The 24,431-nt window shown below is 43.0% G+C and overlaps 3 protein-coding genes across 7 annotated transcripts in view; 1 reads left to right on the top strand and 2 right to left on the bottom strand.

The window, feature by feature from the left end:
* Positions 1–16,994, top strand: part of LOC115144765 (cadherin EGF LAG seven-pass G-type receptor 1-like) — a 94,562-nt gene extending 77,568 nt beyond the window's left edge. Inside the window, exons 16-35 of the mRNA XM_029685815.2 lie at positions 51–152; positions 351–445; positions 561–770; positions 1,790–1,973; positions 2,147–2,299; positions 2,652–2,862; positions 3,641–3,808; positions 5,300–5,426; positions 5,626–5,826; positions 7,691–7,865; positions 8,008–8,120; positions 8,221–8,300; positions 8,408–8,534; positions 8,668–8,793; positions 9,065–9,183; positions 10,919–11,025; positions 14,288–14,431; positions 14,514–14,729; positions 15,075–15,408; positions 15,520–16,994. Coding sequence (XP_029541675.2) covers positions 51–152; positions 351–445; positions 561–770; positions 1,790–1,973; positions 2,147–2,299; positions 2,652–2,862; positions 3,641–3,808; positions 5,300–5,426; positions 5,626–5,826; positions 7,691–7,865; positions 8,008–8,120; positions 8,221–8,300; positions 8,408–8,534; positions 8,668–8,793; positions 9,065–9,183; positions 10,919–11,025; positions 14,288–14,431; positions 14,514–14,729; positions 15,075–15,408; positions 15,520–15,544 — 3,017 coding nt within the window. The 3' untranslated portion in view covers positions 15,545–16,994. The remainder of the gene's footprint in view (positions 1–50; positions 153–350; positions 446–560; positions 771–1,789; positions 1,974–2,146; positions 2,300–2,651; positions 2,863–3,640; positions 3,809–5,299; positions 5,427–5,625; positions 5,827–7,690; positions 7,866–8,007; positions 8,121–8,220; positions 8,301–8,407; positions 8,535–8,667; positions 8,794–9,064; positions 9,184–10,918; positions 11,026–14,287; positions 14,432–14,513; positions 14,730–15,074; positions 15,409–15,519) is intronic.
* Positions 16,982–18,920, bottom strand: LOC115144767 (gamma-crystallin M2-like). Its single transcript, XM_029685817.2, has 3 exons — positions 18,085–18,920; positions 17,646–17,885; positions 16,982–17,471 (listed from the first exon to the last, which is right to left on the bottom strand). Exons 1-3 carry the CDS (start codon positions 18,115–18,117, stop codon positions 17,196–17,198), a joined length of 549 nt encoding a protein of 182 aa, XP_029541677.1. The 5' UTR covers positions 18,118–18,920; the 3' UTR covers positions 16,982–17,195.
* A 98-nt stretch (positions 18,921–19,018) lies between these two features.
* LOC115144766 (receptor-type tyrosine-protein phosphatase eta-like) overlaps positions 19,019–24,431 on the bottom strand; it is a 110,793-nt gene continuing 105,380 nt past the window's right edge. For all 5 annotated transcript variants that reach the window (XM_065002996.1, XM_065002997.1, XM_065002998.1 and 2 more), the window contains 4 exons: positions 21,761–21,877; positions 21,458–21,618; positions 21,205–21,340; positions 19,019–21,046 (listed from right to left, as the gene is read on the bottom strand). In XM_065002996.1, the coding sequence (XP_064859068.1) occupies positions 20,888–21,046; positions 21,205–21,340; positions 21,458–21,618; positions 21,761–21,877 (573 nt within the window). In that variant the 3' untranslated portion in view covers positions 19,019–20,887. The remainder of the gene's footprint in view (positions 21,047–21,204; positions 21,341–21,457; positions 21,619–21,760; positions 21,878–24,431) is intronic.

Genomic DNA, 24,431 nt, shown 5'->3' with positions numbered 1-24,431 from the left:
ACCTTAACTCATTGCCTCCCTGTGCTTGGTTGTTCTAATCTCTTCACCAGTTGTATATGAAGGCTGTCCCAAGGCCTTTGATGCAGGGATCTGGTGGCCAATGACCCAGTTTGAACAACCTGCTGCCATGAAATGTCCCAAGGGGTCCACTGGTAAGCACAGCAACCCTTTTCAGAATGGGAAAATGGATTGGAAATGCATAGATTTGATTGAAATTTGAGCAGACTATACTGTTTATACTGTTGTTATCCTGTGTCAGCTAAAAGGCAATAGAGGTCAACAGAGAATCGTCACAATCAGTCCTTCTCTTCCTTACCCTTCTCTCCCCATATCTTTCTCCTCCCCACTAGGCACGGCCATCCGCCACTGCAGCGATGAGAACGGCTGGCTGGCTCCCAATCTCTTCAACTGCACCTCTATCGCCTTCTCTCAGCTGAAAAAAGAGGTATGTCTTGATTTAACCTTTATTGAAACCAGGAAGTCCCATTGAGAGTGAAACCCTCTTCTATCATTGAGACAACTGTCTGACCTCTGACGTCTCCCTGACCTCTGGCCTTCAGGACGAGGAGTTGCACCTCAACAGCTCCAGGATGGACGGTGAGAGGTCAAAGGGCATGGCCAGCATGCTGCGGAGTGCCACCAACCGTACGGAAGACCTCCAGGGCAACGACGTGAAGACGGCCTACAGCCTCCTGACCCGCCTGCTGCAGTACGAGAGCCAACAGCTGGGCTTCGACATGGCCACCACAAGAGACATTCACTTCCATGAGGTGGGCCTCTGGAAACATGCTTCAACTAGTGTTGAATGTTTAGTGCCATTCGGTGCCTTGTAGTGGTCTTTCTCAGCTCTCAAATAATGTGTTGAGCTTGAAATGATAAGATAGACAGGATAGTTGTGGAGTTAGCTTGTTCATTGGCCTTAGCAACACTACTACTTACAATGACGTCAGGAACTCATACACTCTTAGAAAAAAGGGTTCCAAGAGAGTTCTTCGGCTGTCCCCACAGGATAACCATTTTTGGTTCCAAGTAGAACTCTTTTGGGTTTCATGTAGAACCCTCTATGGTAGAAATATACCCTCAAATAGTTCTCTATCATATGTTTACCCTAAATGTTCTCTCACAGTATTCGGAGACTCGCTCAAAGTTGAATGAATGACCCACATTGTTAAGCTCAACTGCTTAAGGATCCTACTAGCTTTAAGTCGCTAATAGTTTCCACAAATCCTGCTTATAGCTGGTGGTACCGGTTTGCTAAGAGCCTGTTTTCCCAGTTGGAGATTTCTCCCCCTATAGAAAATGTGATCTAGAGCCTATTATGTGTAAGTAATACAGCGTAATGATTAGGCATGTTTTCTATGAGCTTTATTAAGGCTATGACCATACTGGGCGCTGATGGCTAACAGTGTGCATTCCTGGCACCAGCCCTAGCTCTTTGGGATGTGTTAGATACCAGAAGGTGCATCTGGAAAGGTTTAAGGGGTCAAGAAACAATTAAAAAAGAGTGTATTGGGTGATTGAGCCAATGGGAGTAGCAGTTCCCCCAGGGGTGGTGAGGTGATGTGTGTACAGTGACCCCCCACCCGCCTTCCTTTATAGGACAACTCTCCTTTCCTTCTTTTGTTTTCTTCATTTATCTCTGTTCTGTTGGCTTTGTTTTCACGTGCTTCATTTAGGATATATGATACCGATTATGCATTCTGTTTGTCTCTGATGTATACTGGCCACACAGAGTAGTGCATAATATAGATGTGATATAGGTGTATGACATGCCCTGTTAATGTTCTAGAACCTGGTTCGAGCGGGCAGTGCCATCCTGGACCCTGCTAACAGAGGACACTGGGATCAGATACAGCGTTCCGAAGGTGGCACAGCTCTACTACTGCACAGCTTCGAGGAGTACGCCCAAGCCCTAGCCCAAAACATGAGGAAGACCTACCTGAAACCTTTTACTGTTGTCACGGAAAACATGAGTGAGTCCATCTGCAGTGCAATGACACAATTATTGTTGTTTTGTTGCTGTAACATAATTTTCATTACTAATTAATGCACAGTACGGTTACATTGTGCATTTCAAACAACCTACCACCAATACCTCTTGTGGAGACAAGCATAATTATCACACATTCTCTCTCTGTGCTCACAGTTGTTTCTTTGGATTACTTGGACCCGTCCAGGCCAGAACGGACAAACATCCCGCATTTCCAAGAGATCCAGGAGGCCTATTCCAAAGAAATGGAATCTTCTGTCCGCTTCCCAGAATTCCCAACACAGCAAGAGCAGCCAGAGGAGGTTAAAGGTGGGATTAAAGTAGTAGTGCAGCATAGTCACTTTCACAACGTAAATAGTTAATTAAAGAGGCAATCTGTGATTGTGACAAATTTTTTTACTTTTAAATTATTGATATATACTCATTCATTATTGAAGATTATAACTTAAAGACTCTCCATTCTCATCTTTCAACTGTTCGCTAAAACAATGGGGCGGTGGCCACTTTGTTATTGTTTCAACTGCAGATTGCCCCTTTAAGTCTGAGCTGTTGTACTGTATAAACAGTTGGTCAAGTTTTTCAACCAGTCTGGTAGAGTTTTTTATGTGAGAATCATTCATCCATTCATTCATTGTCATAGTATCGGTTTCAATCGTTATAGTGGTCTCGATAGCAGCAGCCACAGACGCAACAGCCATAAACGCACCCCCTGTCCAGGCTGAATCCACCACCGTGGGTCACCAGGTGTCTGCCAAGAAAATGCGCCGTCACGCTGAGGTCCAAGGCCCTCTCCCTGTTGCCGTGGTGATCATCTATAGGACCCTGGGACAGCTACTGCCTGAGAACTACGACGTTGATCGCAGGAGCCTGAGGTATTGTTTACCACTGGGAATGCTGGGTTTGGTTTTTGTCTAGTTTTCCTTGTGATAGATGTTTTTATGCTACCTCACTATAGGCCAGGGATGTGGTTATAGGCCAGGGATGTGGCTATAGGGCAGGAATATGCAACTTTGAAGGGCCGCAGTGGCTCGCGGGTCTGTGTACCCACATCCACACCTAGAGAACAAAACATTTTAGCGGCCCTCTTGACAGCGGAGAGAAAAAATTATTCTTTAATTTTCTGTCATTCTTAAAATGTTGTCATGGGCGTAGAGAAAAGTGTACAGTTTTAAAGTTTTTAAGCAATTCTACACATTTTGCCGTGGGGCGGACAGAAGATTTTTTTATAACAAATTTTTTATAACAAATTTCATGCAATTCTACAAATGTTGCAATGGGGCAGAGAGAAAACTTTGCAGTTTTTAAAATGATAACTTAGTGAGAGTGACTAACAAAATCAATGGGGCCCTCTGATCGGTAATTTGACCATGATTACTACAAGTTGAGACAGCTGGCTAGACTACTGTATCAATCAACAACAAAAAATGACATGACATGGGCTAATTGAGTGACTGTCAGTGACTAACATACCAACGGGGAAAACTTCTGTTACGCAACCATATTTGTTTTTGTTTGTTTGGGGGGGGGGGGTTGATATGCGGGCTACCATTTGCCCTGCTATAGGCCCTTGTGGAAAGTCACTCTCGACATGAACTTCTCTTGGATGACTAAAGTCAATGTAAACATAAATATGTGTGTGTGTGTGTTTAGACTCCCCAAGCGGCCCATCATCAACACACCTATTGTGAGCACGGTGGTCTACAGCGAGGGGGTGCCCTCAACCTCTCTTCTGGCACAGGCCATCACACTCGAATACACACTACTGGAGACAGAGGAGAGGACCAAACCTGTCTGTGTCTACTGGAATCATTCCATCCCGTAAGGAAAAGCATACCTATCAATACTCTACCTCAGATCGTAAATTTAGAATGGAGTTTAGCTAGATTATGTTCAAGAACATACAGTACCTGTCAAAAGTTTGGACACACCTACACATTCAAGGGTTTTTCTTTATTTGGACTATTTTCTACATTGTAGAATAATAGTGAATACATCAAAACTATGAAATAACACATATGGAATCATGTAGTAACCAAAGAAGTGTTAAACCAAAATATATTTATATTTTTAGATATTTCAAAGTAGCCACCCTTTGCCTTGATGACGGCGTTGCACAATCTTGGTATTCTCTCAGCCAGCATCACCTGGAATGCTTTTCCAACAGTCTTGAAGGAGTTCCCACATATGCTGAGCACTTGTTGGCTGCCTTTCCTTCACTCTGCTGTCCAACTTTCCACACCATCTCAATTGGGTTGAGGTCTGGTGATTGTGGACCAGATGGGATGCGGTATCGCTGTAGAATGCTGTTGTAGCCATGCTGGTTAAGTATGCCTTGAATTCTAAATAAATCACTGACTGTGTCACCAGCAAAGCACCATCACACCTCCTCCTCCATGCTTCACGGTGGGAACCACACATGCGGAGATCATCCATTCACCTACTCTGCGTCTACAAAGACACAGCGGTTAGAACCAAACATCTTACATTTGGACTCATCAGACCAAATGACAGATTTTCACTGGTCTAATGTCCATTACTCATGTTTCTTGGTCCAAGCAAGTCTCTTATTATTATTGGTGTCCTTTTATAGTGGTTTCTTTGCAGCAATTCGACCATGAAGTCCTGATTCATGAAGTCTCATCTGAACAGTTGATGTTGAGATATGTCTCTTACTTGAACTCTGTGAAGCATTTATTTGGCCTGCAATTTCTGAGACTGGTAACTCTAATGAACTTGGCCTCTGCAGCAGAGGTATCTCTGGGTCGTCCTTTCCTGTGGTGGTCCTCATGAGAGCAAGTTTCATCAAAGCACTTGATGGTTTGTTTTTGCGACTGCACTTGAAGAAACGTAAAAAGTTTGTTGAGCTGTTCTTGCCATAATATGGACTCGGCCTTTTACCAAATAGGGCTATCTTCTGTATATCACCCCTACCTTGTTACAACACAACTTATTGGCTCAAACGCATAAAAAAGGAAATACATTCCACAAATGAACTTTTAACAAGACACACCTGTTCATTGAAATGCATTCCTGGTGACTACCTCATTAAGCTGGTTGAGAGAATGCCAAGAGTGTGCAAAGCTGTCAAAGGCAAAGTGTGGCTACTTTGAAGAATCTGAAATATAAAATATATTTTTATTTGTTTAACACTTTTTTGGTTACTACATGATTCCATATGTGTTATTTCATAGTTTGATGTCTTTGATGTCGAAATAGTAAAAATAAAGAAAAACCCTTGAATGAGTAGATGTGTCCAAACTTTTGACTGGTACTGTAAATCATATAAAACAATATCTATTTTGGCTCCAGGTTTCAAGGAACGGGAGGCTGGTCTGCCAAGGGGTGTGAGCTGGTGTTCAGGAACAGCACCCACATCAGCTGCCAGTGCAGTCACATGTCCAGCTCTGCTGTGCTCATGGACATCTCCAAGAGAGAGGTACCACCCAGAGCCCCCTACCAAACATTCAGTTATGGTGACTCAGCTTATGTTAACTTCTATTATTTGATCTTACCCCTGGCCATCTCCAAGAGAGAGGTACCACCCAGAGCCCCCTACCAAATATTCAGTTATGGTGACTCAGCTTATGTTAACTTCTATTATTTGATCTTACCCCTGGCCATGCTTACCTCCTCAGCATGGAGAGGTCCTGCCCCTGAAGATCATCACCTACATCATGGTGTCAGCCTCGCTGGTGGCCCTCCTCATCACCTTCCTCCTGCTGGCCATTCTCCGGAAGTTCCGCTCTAACCTCCACAGCATACACAAGAACCTGGTGGTGTCAATCTTCCTCTCCCAGCTCGTCTTACTCTTCGGAATCAACCAGACTGAAAATGCGGTGAGACCCTAGCACACAACCCTGAGGCACACCCGAAAAACACTTTATTTTGTCTTATTGAATTATTGTATACTGTCGACTTGTCAATATACACTACATGACCAAAAGTATGCTGGTCGAACATCTCATTCCAAAATCATGGGCATTAATATGGAGTTGGTGCCCCACTTCTCTGGTAAGGGTTTCCACTAGATGTTGGAACATTGCTATGGGGACTTGCTTCCATTCAGCCACAAGAGCATTAGTGTAGTTGGGCACTGATGTTGGGCGATTAGGCCTGCATGCAGTCAGCTTTCCAATTCATCCCGAAGGTATTCAATGGGGTTGAGGTCAGGGCTCTGTGCAGGCCAGTCAAGTTCTTCTACACCGATCTTGACAAACCATTTCTGTATGGACCTCGCTTTGTGCACAGGAGCATTGTCATGCTGAAACAGGAAAGGGCTTTCCCCAAACTGTTGCCACAAGGTTGGAAGAACAGAATCGTCTTGAATGTCATTGCATGCAGTAGCGTTAAGATTTCCCTTCAGTGGAACTAAGGGGCCTAACACGAACATGAAAATCAGCCCCAGACCATTATTCCTCTTCCAACAAACTGTACAGTTGGCACTATGCATTGGGGCAGGTAATGTTCTTCTGGCATCCACCAAACCCAGAATGGTCTGTCGGACTGTGAAGCGTGATTCATCACTCCAGAGAAAACGTTTCCACTGCTCCAGAGTACAATAGCAGCGAGCTTTACACCACTCCAGCCGACGCTTGGCATTGTGCATGGTGATCTTAGGCTTGTGTGCGGCTGCTCTGCCATGGAAACCCATTTTATGAAGCTCCTGGCGAACAGTTATTGTGCTGATGTTGCTTCCACAAGGAGTTTGAAACTCGGTAGTGAGTGTTCGGTGGTCCCGTTCTGTGAGCTTATTTTGCCTACCACTTCGCGGCTCAGTCATTGTTGCTCCTAAACATTTCCACTTCACAATAACAGCACTTACAGTTGACCGGGGAGGCTCTAGCAGGCCAGAAATTTGACAAACTGACTTGTTAGAAAGGTTGTATCCTATGACAGTGCCATGTTGAAAGTCACTGAGCTCTTCAGTAAGGCCATTCTACTGCCAATCTTTGTCTATGGAGATTGCAATCTCTCTATGGAGATTCCAATATTTGTCTATGGAGAAGACAAATCCACAAATTTGAAGGCATGTCCACATACTTTTGTACATATGGTGTACCTGCAGTCTACCCCCACCCAACCCTTCCCGCCGGGGAAAGGCCATTCTGTGCCATATCTGCCAGGGCACCAAGGCCATTAACCAAAATAGCCAATTAAATTGATTTGAAAACCAAAAAACAGTAGCTATTCTGTTAAGAAAAACATAAGTGTATGTAAATAAATAATTAGCCTACATGTCAAAGTGCGTAGGTGATAGCCTATGCGTATTGGCTTCAGCCTGCCCTGTCCAGGCCAATGCTGACATGAGGAAGGCTAGTCCCCCTTGAGTACATTTTAGTCATTTAGCAGACACTCTTATCCAGGGTGGTGTACAGGAGTAATTAGGGTTAAGTGCCTTGCTCAAGAGCACATCTACAGATTTGTCAGTGGGGTTGGCTCGGGGATTCAAACCAGCAACCTTCCGATTACTGGCCCAACACTCTTAACAGCAGTGCTAAGTGGCTTTATCTTTGACAATAATAGTTCTGTGTCTGTTTGGCAATATGTGGATTTGGCCTCAGCCATTGCATTGTGTTCTGTTGTTATAGATTAGCAGTTACTGAACCAGACTTAGTTCACAGACAGCTTAAATAACAATTAGCACATTTGGCTTTCAAAACAGTGGCTTTAATCATCTTTCCCTACCTCTCTGTCCCTCAGTTCATGTGTACAGTGGTAGCCATCCTGCTCCACTACTTCTACATGTGTACGTTTGCCTGGATGTTGGTGGAGGGCCTCCACATCTACCGCATGCTGACTGAAGTCAGGAACATCAACCATGGCCGCATGAGGTTTTACTACGCCATTGGCTGGGGCGTTCCTGCCATCATCACCGGTGAGTGAGAGACACACACACGCGCACACACACACGCATGCATGCATGCAAAGACAGAGAGGGACACAGATGCAACATAATCAACATAAACAACATAATCTGGAAGCACATGCTCACTGTGTGTGTTTTTCCTCTCTTGTAGGCCTGGCAGTAGGGTTGGACCCTGAGGGCTATGGGAACCCAGACTTCTGTTGGCTTTCTGTCCACGACACACTCATCTGGAGTATCGCTGGGCCCATCGCTATAGTAGTACTGGTGAGTGTGTATGCAGTCGCTGTTTATTTGTTGGACTATACTGGATTGGTTCTGGCCAGTGGATTATGTTACTCATCTCCGTCTCATGTATCTCCCATAGGTCAACATTGCTTTATTCTTCATGGCCGCCAAGGCCTCATGCGGAAAGAGACAGTGGACATTTGAGAAGTCTGGAGCAATGTGAGTACTTCGAGACAGGATAACCATGTGGGGTTAGAAAATAGTTAGCACGTAGCATACCATGTTGGCTGGATTCCATTCAAACATAACAAACATTTCCTCTCCAGCTGTTCCCTACATGTAGCCTTCCTCCACCTGTTGCTCCTCAGTGCTACCTGGCTCCTGGGCCTCATGGCGGTCAACAGTGACATCCTCTCCTTACACTACCTCTTTGCCATCTTCAGCTGCCTTCAGGTACTTGACTTTTTGGCTTGTCAAAAACAGTGCTTCAAAAAGCCTTACTGTGGTTATATTTATCTGATGTGCAATTATCCATCCATCTCTCTCTCTCTCTCTCTCTCTCTCTCTCTCTCTCTCTCTCTCTCAGGGTGTGTGCATATTCTTCTTCTACTGTGTTTTCAACAAGGAGGTGAGGACCAACCTAAAGAACATCCTCACAGGGAGGAAATCCATAGTGGAGGAGCCTACTGCCACCCGCTCCACTCTCCTCACAGTGAGTACACACCAGTCCATAGTTAAGTGTAGTATACCTGTACATTTATGTTGAGAAATTAGTTCTGAGTTGTATCGGGCGGCAGGCAGCCTAGCGGTTAAGAGCACTGGGACAGTAACCGAAATGTCACTTGTTTGAATCCCTGATCCGACTAGTTGAAAGATGTGCCCTTGAGGAAGGCACTTAACCCTAATTGCTCTTGTAAGTCGCTCTGGATAAGAGTGTCTGCTGAATGACTACAATTTAGTTTATTACTTCTTTGTGTCCCCAGCGTTCACTGAACGCTAAGCATTCGTACACAGAGGAGGACAGTCTGTACCGTACGGCCATCGGAGAGTCCACTGCCTCCCTGGACAGCACAGTTAGATCAGTCCGCAGAAGCCAGGCCAGGTGACTTACTGGGTGGGAACTGGGTTCTACTTAGCTAACAGAATGTGCCGGGCTAATGTGATGCTCTATTAGCCGTTACAGGTTAGGTGCTGTTTGGCGTAGCACAGATAATATTCTATCAACCTTAACTTGGCGATACTTCCTCAATTCCCAACATGGAAGACAACGAATGTCTTCTAAACGTCCATGTCAAGTGGCAGGGACTTGGTTTGAATTTAGAAAATTCTCCATGAAGTAATCCAACAATGTGTATGCCTCCATCTTGTCTATTTCAAATCTTCTCTCATTGATCGAGACAGGTGATTGTCATCATGACATGCCTCACTTTGGAGTGGAACCACCTGTCTCAATGACAACATTTGAGACGGACAAGAGGGTGGCGGACACACTGGTGGACTACTTAAAGTGGAACTGACAGCACTTTAACTTCTTTGCAGATATAAAACAAACAGATAATCATGAAATCAGTCAAAAATATCGAATGCCCAGTTTATACTACAAAATCAACTTCATAGGAGGTTTAAAAAATAGGTTCTATTTGACAGAAATATTCCATGATGTAGATTACGGCATTGTTGGCAGAATAAATAGATATACAATTCACCATTACATTTATTGGTAAAACATGTTGCTCTCGGGTTGTAAATCACAGCTGTCCATATTTTGCTGCCTCCACCCATTCAGGATGCACTTTTTCAGTTTCAATTACTCAATATTTTGGATAAAAACTGAGGAATTTAACTAAGACTGTTATCCACAGTTAGCATGCATATCTCTTAGTTGTCAATCAAATGTATTTGGAATCGATCAAACGGGTGGGCAGGTATTTTCCATTCAGTTGTCAAAACGTGGGTTGGGACAAGCATGCATTGGCTGGAAAGCTGCAGAAGGCGAGCAGGCTACTATTTCCCTTTGTTTATCAGTGACATTTTCATGGCCAACTACGAACGGAAAACATTTCAGAGAGTTTATCTACTCCTGCCTCATTAGATTTGAGTTCATCCCTCTCTGGCTGACATAGATGTTTATTGTAGGGAGGGAGAAATAAGCTACCTGTTCATGGTTGTCTGATCAATAGGACTGTAAAGTTCCCAAATGTAAGAGGACAACCTTGGTATTTAAATATTTGTAGAAATCCAGTCAGGTGTATTTTCTGTATTGTAAAATGTAAAATAATAATAATTAATATCTTATTCTTTTTGGGGGTGTATAGGAACACATTTTTCTAAGATGTCATGACGATAAAACCCTGTCAGTTCCACTTTAGTGGAGATTTTTTTTATTTCATTTAATAATGGAAGGTTTTCTAAATTCAAACGAACTCCCTGCAACTAGACATGAAGGTTTAGAAGACATTAGATGTCTTCCAAGTCGGGAATTGAGGAAGTATCGACAAGTTAAGGTTTGTTGAAAATGATATTTTCTATGTCGTAAAGTACCTACCTAATAACACTCATCCGCCAGCTAGAACAGAGTGGTGGTCTGACGAGACAATATTTTTAATGACTAGGTTTTACTTAGGTTTGCAAAACTCCAGTAACCTTCCCAAAATTCCCAGATTTTTCAAGATTTTCAAGATTCTGGATTTCATGCTTATTCCTTCCTGGTTCAGGGAATCTTCCAACCAGAATTTCTGGAAAACCTGGGAATTTTAGGAAAGTTATTGGAATATCGTGACCACATTTCCTTCTCAAGTTATTATTTCTGTGCTCATCATGCCTCTTTCTTCCAACAGGAACGACTCAGGGCAGAAGCACACGACATCCTCCGGCTCAGCCAAAAAGAGTTCCCATGGGGAGGGAGACTCCTCCATCTTCCTCCGGAAGTGCTCCAAGAGAGATGGTACAAGTCCTATATAGTTACAATGAGTGTCATCAAATTTTATTGGTCACATACATGTGTTTAGCAGATGTTATTGTGGGTGTAGCAAAATGCATGTGACAGGGAATCTTAATGCATCCGAATGTCTCAGGCCTATAGAGTGATGAGGAGAAGGAGTCTACCGTATCCGGAAGTGAATTCACCATTCTTTTTCGGGATTCAGGGTTCACTCAAACACCGTTTTAAGCTTTGTTTTACTATTAACTGTTACAGCTGATTTCGGGATTGTATATCAATTCGCTCTTAAATATTAGTCATCTGATGTATTTGTTTCAGTCTCTGAATTGTTTAAACAAACTTTTCCCCACCAGCTCTTGATATCAGGGCATAAAAACTACAATCTGTCTCCTGAATTAGCCTAGTGAAGGAGAAGCCTCCCCAGCTTCTCCTTCACCCATATCCAGACAGCAGATGTTCTGAAAGAGCTGCAAAACCTGGACCCGTACAAATCAGCTAGGCTAGACTATCTGGACCCTCTCTTTCTAAAACTATCTGCCACCATTGTTGCAACCCCTATTACCAGCCTGTTCAACCTCTCTTTCGTATTGTCCGAGATCCCTAAAAATTGGAAAACTGCCGTGGTCGTTCCCCTCGGTGACACCCTAGACCCAAATTGTTACAGACCTAAATCCATCCTGCCCTGCCTATCTAAAGTCTTCGAAAGCCAAGTTAATAAACAGATCACTGACCATTTCGAATCCCACAGTACCTTCTCCGCTGTGCAATCCGGTTTCCGAGCAGGTCATGGGTGCACCTCAGCCACGCTCAAGGTACTAAACGATATCATAACCGCCATCGATAAAAGACAATACTGTGCAGCCGTCTTCATCGACCTGGCCAAGGCTTTCGACTCTGTCAATCACCGTATTCTTATCGGCAGACTCAATAGCCTTGGTTTTTCTAATGACTGCCTCGCCTGGTTCCACAGGGTTCCACAGGTACCACAGGGTTCAATTCTCGGGCCGACTCTTTTCTCTGTATCAATGATGTTGCTCTTGCTGTGGGCGATTCCCTGATCCACCTCTACGCAGACAACACCATTCTGTATACTTCTGGACCTTCCTTGGACACTGTAACTAACCTCCAAACTAGCTTCAATGCCACACAACACTCCTCCCGTGGCCTCCAACTGCTCTTAAACGCTAGTAAAACCAAATGCATGCTTTTCAACCGTTCGCTGCCCGCACCCGCCCTCCCGACTAGCATCACCACCCTGGACGGTTCCGACTTGGAATATGTGGACAACTATAAATACCTGGGTGTCTGGCTAGACCGTAAACTCTCCTTCCAGACTCATATTAAACATCTCCAATCCAAAATCAAATCTAGAATCGGCTTTCTATTTCGCAACAAAGCCTCCTTCACTCACGTCGCCAAACTTACCCTAGTAAAACTGACTATCCTACCGATCCTCGACTTAGGCGATGTCATATTCAAAATAGCTTCCAACACTCTACTCAGCAAACTGGATGCTGTCTATCACAATGCCATCCGTTTTGTTACCAAATCACCTTATACCACCCAGCACTGCTACCTGTATGCTCTATTCGGCTGGCCCTCGCTACATATTCGTCGCCAGAACCACTGGCTCCAGGTCATCTATAAGTCTATGCTAGGTAAAGCGCCGCCTTATCTCAGTTCACTGGTCACGATAACAACACCCACACGTTCCAGCAGGTATATCTCACTGATCATCCCCAAAGCCAACACCTCATTTGGCCGCCTTTCCTTCCAGTTCACTGCTGCCAGTGACTGGAACGAATTGCAAAAATCGCTGAAGTTGGAGACTTTTATTTCCCTCACCAACTTTAAACATCAACTATCTGAGCAGCTAACCGATCACTGCAGCTGTACATAGTCCATCTGTAAATAGCCCACCCAATCTACCTACCTCATCCCCCTACTGTTTTTTTAAATGTACTTTTCAGCTCTTTTGCACACCAGTATCTCTACTTGCACATCATCATCTGCTCATTTATCACTCCAGTGTTAATCTGCTAAATTGTAATTATTTACTCCTATGGTCTATTTATTGCCTACCTCCTCATGCCTTTTGCACACACTGTATATAGACTTTCTTTTCTCTACTGTGTCATTGACTTGTTTATTGTGTTATTGACTTGTTAATTGTTTACTCCATGTGTAACTCTGTGTTGTTGTCTGTGTCACACTGCTATGCTTTATCTTGGCCAGGTCGCAGTTACAAATGATAACTTGTTTTCAACTAGCCTACCTGGTTAAATAAAGGTGAAATTAAAAAATGTAAAAAATAGCATGCATAGCGTACAGTGCCTTCAGAAAGTATTCACATCCCTTGACTTACTCCACATTTTATTGTCTTACAGCCTGAATTCAAAATGGGTTAAATAAAGAAAGAAATCTCACCCATATACTGTGTACACAATACCCCATAAGGAAAGTGAAAACATATTTTTAGATGTATTTATTTTTTAATTAAAGACCTAAATATTTCATTTACTTAAATATTCACAACCCTGAGTCAAAATATGTTAAAAAAGTCAAGAGGTGTGAATACTTTCTGAAGGCACTGTATACCTGGTCCCGAGCTCGCTTTCCCTGACTAAACTTGCTGGCTAGCTGAACTATGCTAGTTTTAGTCCTCATTGCTAAACTTCATAAATACTGTACCCTCGACTTCAAAACCCATTTGCTAGCTATACAGTCATGTAACTAAGAAATTTGCTGGAAAGAAACTTGTAAATTATTATTTTGTTGAATAGTGATGACTGGTTCGAGCTATCTGTTGTAAGACAACGGTGGTGAATTATATCATTGCTACGCAGATCCAAGTTCAGTTTTGAGATTTACCAACGTCACTAGTGAGAGTTAGCAGGACGTTTCTGACTGGTCTTGGAACTGTGACAACGGGCAGCCTCTCCCCGCCTGGTTCGATGGGATATGTAGTGATTTTGCCAACACAGCCAGATATGCACACGGTCTTGTACCCTTAACCATTTGTAAACTGACTATCATATTGGTTGATAAATCAGACTTTATTAATATAATGAGTAATCCAAGAATGTCCCAAGTTAATTGACACGAGAAAACGCAAAAATAGCAACTACGGTAATCAGAGTGCTAATGACTACAATGAATGGCTAAACTATTTCCGAACACTATGGGTCCGCGGGGCACCTCCTCCTCCTCACCACTCTCAGCGGTCAGAGAGTAAGTTATAGCTCCTGTGTTTCCATGGTAACAGATTCGGACTCGGACAGTGAGCTGTCGGTGGATGAGCACAGCAGCTCCTATGCCTCGTCCCACTCCTCAGACAGTGATGATCACAGAGAAAGCCGCAAGCATAGGTGGAACAACGAGAGACCGTCCCAGCACAACACACCCAAAGGTAGACTCATGTTCAAACACACACACACACACACACACACCTCATATATTTAAAAGTGTTTATTTTTTTACTCTATCTGAAGTGGATACAGTGGCCAATCACGTGAAGCCCTACTGGCCAGTGGAGCTGCAGACAGCCAGTGAGAGTGAGGAGCCCTGCGGGGTGGAGTTGCTGCGTGTGGAGACCAAGGTCAACGTGGAGCTCCACCAGGACAACAAGATCAACAGGGAGTCCCTCTACCAGAATGATAGTGCCCCTCCCAGTTCACCTGACTGCAACCAGACAGAGAAGAGAAGAGGTGAGCGAGCGACAGAGAGAGAGAATGAGAAAGAGAGAGAGTCGTCACTAGCTTCCATAGCCACAAAGTCATAAACCCTGCCCATTTTTACAAATGTTCTTCTTCAATTCTATTTGAAACCCAATCTTAACCACACTACTAACCTGAAAATTAATATCAAAAAGCACATTTTTTTGTAGCAAATGTTTACTTTGGAATCTGACTTTGTGGCTATTCTAATTCTAAAAATTCTAATCTAGTACCTAAAATGTTATTCCTATCCAAATAAGGTGCATGTGTCTGTTTGTGTGTTTTCTTGTATAACTGACTGGGGTTTGTGCATTCACCCTCTGTGTTTACAACCAGGCATTCTGAAAAACAAGATCAACTCCCCTCCTCCCCTGACTGACAAGAACATGAAGAATCGCCTGCGGGAGAAACTGAGTGACTACAACCCCCACAGCATCTCCACCAGGACTACCCCAGTCCCACCGTCTCCCGTCTCCTCCCATCTACGCCCTGTAATCGGAGGCAACGGGGTCCTCATCAAATCCCCGCCTCGCCTGCCCGTGCCTCCACACCCTCCGTTGTCTCCATGGGACCTGCACAATGGGGTTGTCACGACAACGACGAGGACAATGATGTCACCATTAGTCAATGAGGTCAACGGGGTTCAAGACGCCCAAGACTCGGACTCCGAGTGAGTGTTTACCGGATATTGGTGGCCATGTTGCATTTCTAACAGATATGTTGGATAATACGTCAGTCACTTTTGACTTTAGCAACTCTCTGTCTCTGCCTCTCTCAACAGCGGTAGCAACGAAACCTCAATCTGACCTGGAGGGAATTCCAGATAGACAATCAGCTCTCAAGGCAAGAGGGGCTACAGCGCCGATACCATGCGTGCTGTTCAAAGGTCACTGTGGGGCTCCTAAGCTCCTATGGAGACCAGTGTTAGCCCAGGCAACTGCCTGCCTGAGAGAAAAGGGGAAGAAAGGAGAGAGCCTGAGAACTACATCTCCCAGCATGCAGCAGCTAGTTGGAAAAACAAAACAATGCACTTCACGGCACGGCTAACAAGTGGCGCTGTCTGTAGTTGTTCATCGGGGGTGGCAACTGACAGCAGGTTGGGATTGAGGACTTTTCCAGGACCAGATGTGCCATGATGTGATATTGACCTCATGAATCAGTAAGACATTCACCAAGTGCCCAGCTGCTTGCCCACAGAGACAGAAACGTCCAAAAAACAAATCATTGTCTTTGGTCCGTGTAATTACTTTGTAGATATTTTGTATTTTTACTTTTTGGACTTGTTTATAGGAAAGGAATAGCTAAGCTGTACATTGTAAGTAGTGTATTGTCATGTCATATTATTGGGAGAGCATGTGTAGATATGACAGTCAACAAGGTTTTTTACAGAATTGTTTAAAGAAAACAAAAACGCTGCCATCCGCAGCATGTGAAGTCCCAGTCTGAAAATACTCTACTGATAATATGACTTTGAAGTATTCAAACACTCGCATATAGTAAGTCTAGTAAAACAAAAGCCATCTTAAAATAGTCATTCTAACATAGGGAGACATGTTCATCTCCGTATTACAGTGAAGGTCTTGTACATTCCAATTGTGTCCTGATGGTTGAATGAGGAAATGCACTGAAATCTTAATACTGTCATTACAGGTTCCAGTAAATGGCAGAGTAATATAGAAATCAATTGCTACACTTGAGTGCTTAGTAGAAAATGACAGTATGTGCCTTTTGATTGTTCCCATGCTGCCTCATTGTCACCCTTTTTACATTGTGCTTCTGAGTTTGTGTAGATCCTTATATTACTTCTACACATCATCTCTGGAGATCCTATCGCCAAGTGTTCAGCCAGTGACATGTCTGTACTCTTGATTTTTAACTCTTTAGAATAATATGTTGCAGTATTATTTCCAAGGAAATCATATTCATTTTAAGTACCAACTGTGTGCCTTTCTCTCTGCCTCCACAGAGCATAGTGTCTAAACCCAAGGTAACCACTATTACTAGTTTTAGTATACCGACCTCCCCTTTCCCATTCCCCTGTTGAGCTGTAAACACCCGTGTACATGATCTAGTTATAATACTGTCATCCCTCAGTCCTCCTTCTGCTATTTCATGTTTATAGATGAGCCATATCTCTTTAAAGCTGATATTGTGTCAGACACTGGAATCATTATTGTAACATACACGTATTTATTTTTTGTGAAAAGACACTGGCAATCAGACTAAAATAAACCACATTTGGATTTTTTTCCCTTACATTTTTAATTGATTTTTTATGTGTTTCTTGTGTCATTAAGAATTGATCGGTATATGACATACAGTATTTGTATGTTTTCAGAATGGCCTGTCAAGAGGTTTGGATAAAGGGGTAAACGAAATGTGCAAGCATTTAGGCTTTTTTCAAACAGACATTTTTATTCAATGGCTTCTCTTATTTACATCAGTAAAAAGCTATATCTAGTAACAGGACTCGTTGATACGCCTCATGCTCATGAGCCTACCCATAGAGCTCATCTGACTGAAGTTTCTGTACTCTCCAGGCCTCATGTATATCATCCTGCCTCTGTACTGGGGCTGCTCATACATGAACCAGTGGCCGTCCATAACGTTGCAGGACATGCAGTTGTTCATGCGGTAACGATCCATGATGCTGTCACAGTCGTCCATCATCTCGTGCATCTGACCTCCAAAGTTCTCCCTCTCGTAGATCCTCATCCTGAAAGATCCTCTGTGCTGTAACATGATGAACAACATGTTTTAGGGAGAAATTGTGAACTGTAACGCTAAATGTATCACGCATGTATAGAAGATTGTAGTCATACTGACTAATGGGCATAGGTGTATGTTGTACAATAACAAAGAAGACTACGCGGTAACTAACAAATCTGTGTGTGTTAGTAGGCTTACCATGGGGATCATGCGGCAGGACCTGATGTCGGTCATTCCCATCATACGCTGGAAGTCAGAATACTCTCCCCTCTTCATGAACCACTGGCTTCCCATGTAGTTGGAGCGGTCGTACACCATGAAGCAGCCGCTCTCAACCCTGCAGGAATGGCAGCGGCTCAGGTAGGAGGACATGTCAGAGCAGTCGCTGCTGCACTCATAGGAACGACCCTGGAAGTTCCTGTCCTCGTAGAAGGTGATCTGAAAATAAGCAACAATCATTTCTATTCACCATTCAAACATACAAAAACACATTGCTACATGTTGGGCCTTGCCCAATCCCACTGACAATCAGCTTTCTGGGATTAGGGTTGTGCTCTGACACTAGAGTACTAAAGTGCACTCAGTGTAACAAGCTAGGAACATTTCTATGAATAAATACGCTAAATATAATACTTACTCTGCTGTTCATGTTCATGCCGGTGGAGGTCATTTTGTCTCTCTGTGCTGCTGCTGCTCTTGCTGGGGAACTGTTATCCTACTGGTTTAAAACCTTTCTTTTTATACCGGTGAACCCCATTGTACTCAGCAACATGGAATAGAGGGCCATAGAGCACTGAGGTCTGTCCACATGTCCAGGGACACGGGTCTCTCAAAAGACTTTAAAAATGCTGTTTCTCTCAGAACAATGTAACAATGAGCCTTTGTGAAAGGGTTAACAACAGTGATGCAGGATAAACACCGTTAACACACTTTTTAAACATTTTGCACGAGTGTTTACTCAAATTTGGCAGAAAAATGCATTGAAAGCATAGGGACTGTTACTTCTCTAATCCTGAACAGCGATCAGCATTCTGCCACCAATTTTTTCATCACTACATCACTGGTTAAAGGGATAGTTCAGTCAAATAAAAAAAGGACGCATTGGTTTCCTTAACCTGTAATCAGTATATGGACAAGGTACGACAGGAATCCATGCTTCGGTTTAGTTTCCTTGGTACTGTTTCCACATGCTAATGTTTTAGCATGTGTGGCACAAATCCCATTCAATTAAAGGGACCGATATTAGAATTTTTCACACATCATGTCCAAAGCATCCGAAAGTGTGTAAACTTGTGAAGCTCAACAAAGTCACTAATGCTTTGAACACGGGTGAAAAATTCTAGTATCGGTCCCATGTCTTAAATGGGATTTGTGATTTTGTGCCACAATGCAATTCAGCACAATTGGTAACTAACTATCTGGTTACCAGTGGTACAAATTGGTGCTTGTTTCAATGAAGTATTTTATCCCAGTTAGTGTAGCCTAATTTAACAAAGTCTTGGGCCATTGTCTCAATCAACAGTATGGACATGGTGGCCAAATAGTAAAACAGAGAAGCTCACATTAGACACTTGTAGAGAGAAAAGTGTAACATGTTTAATCACAGTATTGACCGATGGAAGGATACAAAAATATTCACCTTTTCCTTTTTTTGCATTGTACCAGCAAGCATCACATAGTATCTCACACAGCATCGTAAAAAAAATCCTAAAACTCTTGACGAAGACTATTGGCGGAGTCTGCTTTGCTTATGAGCTCCACTGAGTAATGTGATCAATATAAATAAGTGCTTTGAAGAACTTAAGCAATGTGCATTGTGATACAAAGACAGTAAAACAATATCAGCATAGTGGCTTTACATCAATCACAGCCGTAAATCTATGACCTATGTCCAGAAACACCCCTTATATCCATAGCCCTTAGGCCTTTATGGTCACTTGTGTAGATAGCTAGACAGAACCAATACCGTCATTGATTTAACAAATCCTGCTCTTTAGGAAGTAGAGGTTGGTTTTGGACTGGGCCCATGCATACAGTATATATAACCACATAGTTAGAAAAAGGGGAAATCGCCTCATGGGAAAACTGTTTTCCTGCTTCTATGATAGAAGCACCACAGATAGACAGTATGCACAGCATTACATGCACCACTTTCTATAGAACACACATTAGGGAAACAACAAACAGTAGGGAGACGGTTCATAATGTGTAACCTCCGAGTTACTGAGAGAGGAGCTGAGTTTACAGACTGACGTGTGAATGGAAATTTGCTATTGCACAAAGTGGGTTTTAACAGCGGAGGAGGACCACAGGTTCTCACAGCAGTTTCGCAATCATTTCTCATGATCATAAGAATATTTACAGCAACCATAATAAAACATCAAGAAGAGAATTTAAAAAGCTACAGTGTAAAAACCTAAATGCATCCGGTGCATTATGCAGAACAGGGTGTAGGAAGCACAAAAGTTCTCACGAAAATCCTCATTTTAAACTTGTTTAGATATCAAAATGATCTGGAGTGAAAAGTTAACATGTGACTTTGACCATCTAATATTAAATAATACATTCATAGGCCTATTGTCAGGAGTAGTTCTCGTTTCCTCTAAAACAGTGCATTGTACTTATCCTGTCACATGAAAAGGAATGTATTGTAATGTTTTAAAAATGGTATAACTGACTTCATTTTGCCGGGCCCCAGGAAGAGTAGTTTCTGCCTTGGCAGCAGCTAATGGGGATCCTTAAAAATACAAATACAAATGTATTACACCACTTATTGGAGACTTGAGAGGGCACAGAAGAGATGGGAGGTTGTTTCGTAGGGCAGTTATGTTGGGTGCTGATCCTATACCCAAAGCGAAAGAGGGCACAGAAGAGAGGGGAGGTTGTTTCGTAGGGCAGTTATGTTGGGTGCTGATCCTATACCTAAAGCTGGAGATACTTTTCAACTTAACATTGGTCTCATTTAACAATAATCTACATCTGCATTACATTATTATATCAATATATAAAGCTTTGATTTGGATTACAAAGGTATGGCACATTCAGTTTAACCACACATCATTTCTTACAACATTGGCATTACAATCATAAGAAGAGACTAAGCAGATATTCAGAAGTAGCAGCAATATACAAATAAGGAAATATAAGAATTACATCTCTAAAATATAATTTGATGTACATTCCATTATTGGTCTTTGGATGGAATTTGTGCATCCGTTCCTCTCAACAAACCGTTATCTTCCATGATATTTTTCCAACTATCATAAAACGTGACCAAATAAATACTAGAAAACCAGTTTGATTAAACATTTTTTTTTTTTTAACTACAGTGTAAGGCAACATGATCAGTGAGAGTGAACAATCCCTTTTCTAAACCCTTCTCTACAGGCCTGTCTGACTGAGACGGGAGGATGGGAGAGACAGAGCAGTGGACGTGAGGCCTATGTGTTATGGTAGCCATTCTTAGCTGGATCTTTCCTGGGTTCTACGTTCTCATAGATGGTGAGTGCAGCCGTGTTCTGGTAGATTAAGTCCACGTTGGTTCCAGTTCTGGATCGGATTATGTCTATGGCACACTGGTTTAGGAACAAATACTGGTCCTGTAAGACAGTAACACAACATAGTTCAATATGATGAAGCAAGCTGACCATTCAGATGTCAAAACATTTCACCTAGAGACCACATAAGCACCCATTAGCATAACTTCTACTTTTAACCACAGTAAGCCCCCAAACATGGTGAAAAGTAGAACAGTGACCTCGGTCTGAACCATGAGGGGCCGGTGCATGCGCAGGTCGTGGATGGTGCCGTACACGTCCACCATACTGTCCCTCTCTATCTGGAAGATCAGCCGGTCGATGGCTATGAAGGTACCTGTACGACCCACACCCGCACTGAGGGGAGACAGACAGAAAGAGAAAGAGGGAGAGAGATGAGAAAGAAGTCATGTTAATGTACTGTTCAAGCCAATAACACTTGTTGAAGTTAACTGTGAGAAACTGTGTGTTTACCTGCAGTGGACGACGGTGGGGGAATGGCGTGAGTACTGGTCCATGTGCTCTCGGACCAGGTGTCTGAAGTTGATGAGCAGCTCCGTGGTCTCGGGGACGCCGTGGTCCGGCCAGGCTGTGAAGTGGAAGTGACGCACCGAGCGTGTCTCTGCTGTCCTCACCTGTCAGCCAAACATAAATACAGCGACCGTCTTTTGTTTATAGGGAAGGGATCGTTTTTCCCAGAGCCATGTTTTACCCACTAAGTAGCTGAAGAGGAAAACATCAGTAATATTTGTTTCACTCATTATCACAGGAACTTACATTTTTTACGTCAAAATCCCTGATGGTCCAGTCTTCTAGGGGGATCTCAGAGGTTGTTGTCACAGTGATATTCTGAAAGTGCTTGGTCTCAGATGGCCAGTATTTCTCACATTTCACCTGAGAGGAGAGAGGTGGGTGTGTGAGTTATGAATTGGGGTAGCTTAGTGTAGTCCTTCTCTAACCTCTCCTCTGGGAACTCCAGACAATTCACAATACTACACCTGATTCAAGGGCTCGTGCATAAGTCAATAAGTGGAATCAGGTGAACTAGAGTAGTGTTTTTTACTTTATTTTATTTAACTAGGCAAGTCAGTTAAGAACAAATTCTTATTTACAATGATGGCCTAGAAACAGTGGGTTAACTGCCTTGTTCAGGGGAAGCACAAAAGATGTTTACCTTGTCAGCTCGGGGATTCAATCTAGCAACCTTTCAGTTACAGGCCCAACACTAACCACTAGACTACCTGCCGGTATGCCTTTTGGGTTTTCCGTTTCTGTAAATATGATCATTTTGGTTTTCTGTTTCTGTATATACAGTTGAAGTCAGAGGTTTACATACACCTTAGCCAAATACATTTAAACTTTCACAATTCCTGACATTTAATCCTAGTAAAAATTCCCTGTCTTAGGTCAGTTAGGATCACCACTGAAATGTCAGAATAATAGTAGAGAGAATGATTTATTTCAGCTTTTATTTCTTTCATCACATTCCCAGTGGGTCAGAAGTTTATATACACTCAATTAGTATTTGGTAGTATTGCCTTTAAATTGTTTAACTTGGGTCAAATGTTTCGGGTAGTCTTCCATAAGCTTCCCACAATAAGTTGGGTGAATTTTGGTCCATTCCTCCTGACAGAGCTGGTGTAACTGAGTCAGGTTTGTAGGCCTCCTTGCTCACACATGCTTTCTCAGTTCTGCCCACACATTTTCTATAGGATTGAGGTCAGGGCTTTGTGATGGCCACTCCAATACCTTGACTTTGTTCTCCTTAAGCCATTTTGCCACAACTTTGGAAGTATGCTTGGGGTCATTGTCCATTTGGAAGACCAATTTGTGACCAAGCTTTAACTTCCTGTCTGATGTCTTGAGATGTTGCTTCAATATAGCCACATAATTTTCCTACCTCATGATGCACCAGTCCCTCCTGCAGCAAAGCACCCCCACAACATGATGCTGCCACCCTCGTGCTTCACGGTTGGGATGGTGTTCTTCGGCTTGCAAGCCTCCCCTGTTTTCCTCCAAACATAACGATGGTAATTTATGGCCAAACAGTTCTATTTTTGTTTCATCAGACCAGAGGACATTTCTCCAAAAAGTACCTTTGTCCCCATGTGCAGTGGAAACCGTAGTCTGGCTTTTTATGGCGGTTTTGGAGCAGTGGCTTCTTCCTTGCCGAGTGGCCTTTCAGGTTATGTCGATATAGAACTCGTTTTACTATGGATATAGATACTTTTGTACCTGTTTCCTCCAACATCTTCACAGGGTCATTTGCTGTTGTTCTGGGATTGATTTGCACTTTTCACACAAAAGTACGTTCATCTCTAGGAGACAGAACGCGTCTCCTTCCTGAGCGGTATGATGGCTGCGTGGTCCCATGGTGTTTATACTTTATAGTTTAGTACTATTGTTTGTACAGAAGAACGTGGTACGTTCAGGCGTTTGGAAATTACTTCCAAGGATGAATCAGACTTGTGGAGGTCTACAATTTTTTTTCTGAGGTCTTGGCCGATTTCTTTTGATTTTCCGATGATGTCAAGCAAAGAGGCGCTGAGTTTGAAGGTAGGCCTTGAAATACATCCACAGCTACATCTCCAATTGACTCAAATTAGCCTATCAGAAGCTTCTAAAGCCATTACATAATTTTCTGGAATTTTCCAAGCTGTTTAAAGACACAGTCAACTTAGTTTATGTAAACTTCTGACCCACTGGAATTGTGATACAGTGAATTTTAAGGGGAAAAAATCTGTCTGTAAACAATTGTTGGAAAAATTACTTGTGTCATGCACAGAGTAGATGTCCTAACCGACTTGCCCAAACTAGAGTTTGTTAACAAGACATTTGTGGAGTGGTGAAAAAAAGAATGAATGACTCCAATCTAAATGTATGTAAACTTCCGACTTCAACTTATGATCATTTGGCGTTTTATATTTCTGTAAATATGATAATTTTGTTTTTCTGTTTCTGTAAATATGATTTTTTTTGTCAATATGATGCCACCTGTCGCCAGTTGCCACCTAGGGTGGCAGGTAGCATAGTGGTTAGTGCATTGGGCTAGTAACTGGAAGGTTGCCGGATCGAATCCCTGAGCTGACAAGGTAAAAATCTGTTGTTTTACCGCAGAGCAAGGCACTGTTCCCTGGGTGCCAAAGACATGAATGTTGATTAAGGCAGCCCCCTGCACCTCTCTAATTCAGAGGGATTGGGTTAAATGCAGAAGACACATTCAGTTGGACAACTGACTAGGTATCCCCAGTGTATTTATACCTGTGTTCTCTGTTGCCAGTTCATCATGTCTTACCTGTGGTCTTTCCCGCCTTATTGTTTCCTAGTTTTTCCCGCTTCTGACCATTCTTCCTGCCCGGACCTCGAGCCTGTCTGAAGTCCTGTACCTGCCTGACTCTGACCTGATCACAAACCTCTGTCTGCCCGGACCTCGAGCCTGTCTGCCGTC

Source organism: Oncorhynchus nerka, linkage group LG17 (assembly GCF_034236695.1).
Source record: "Oncorhynchus nerka isolate Pitt River linkage group LG17, Oner_Uvic_2.0, whole genome shotgun sequence".
NCBI lineage: Eukaryota > Metazoa > Chordata > Actinopteri > Salmoniformes > Salmonidae > Oncorhynchus > Oncorhynchus nerka.
Note: the sequence above shows the minus strand (reverse complement) of the source record. Positions and strands in the feature narration are given on the sequence as shown.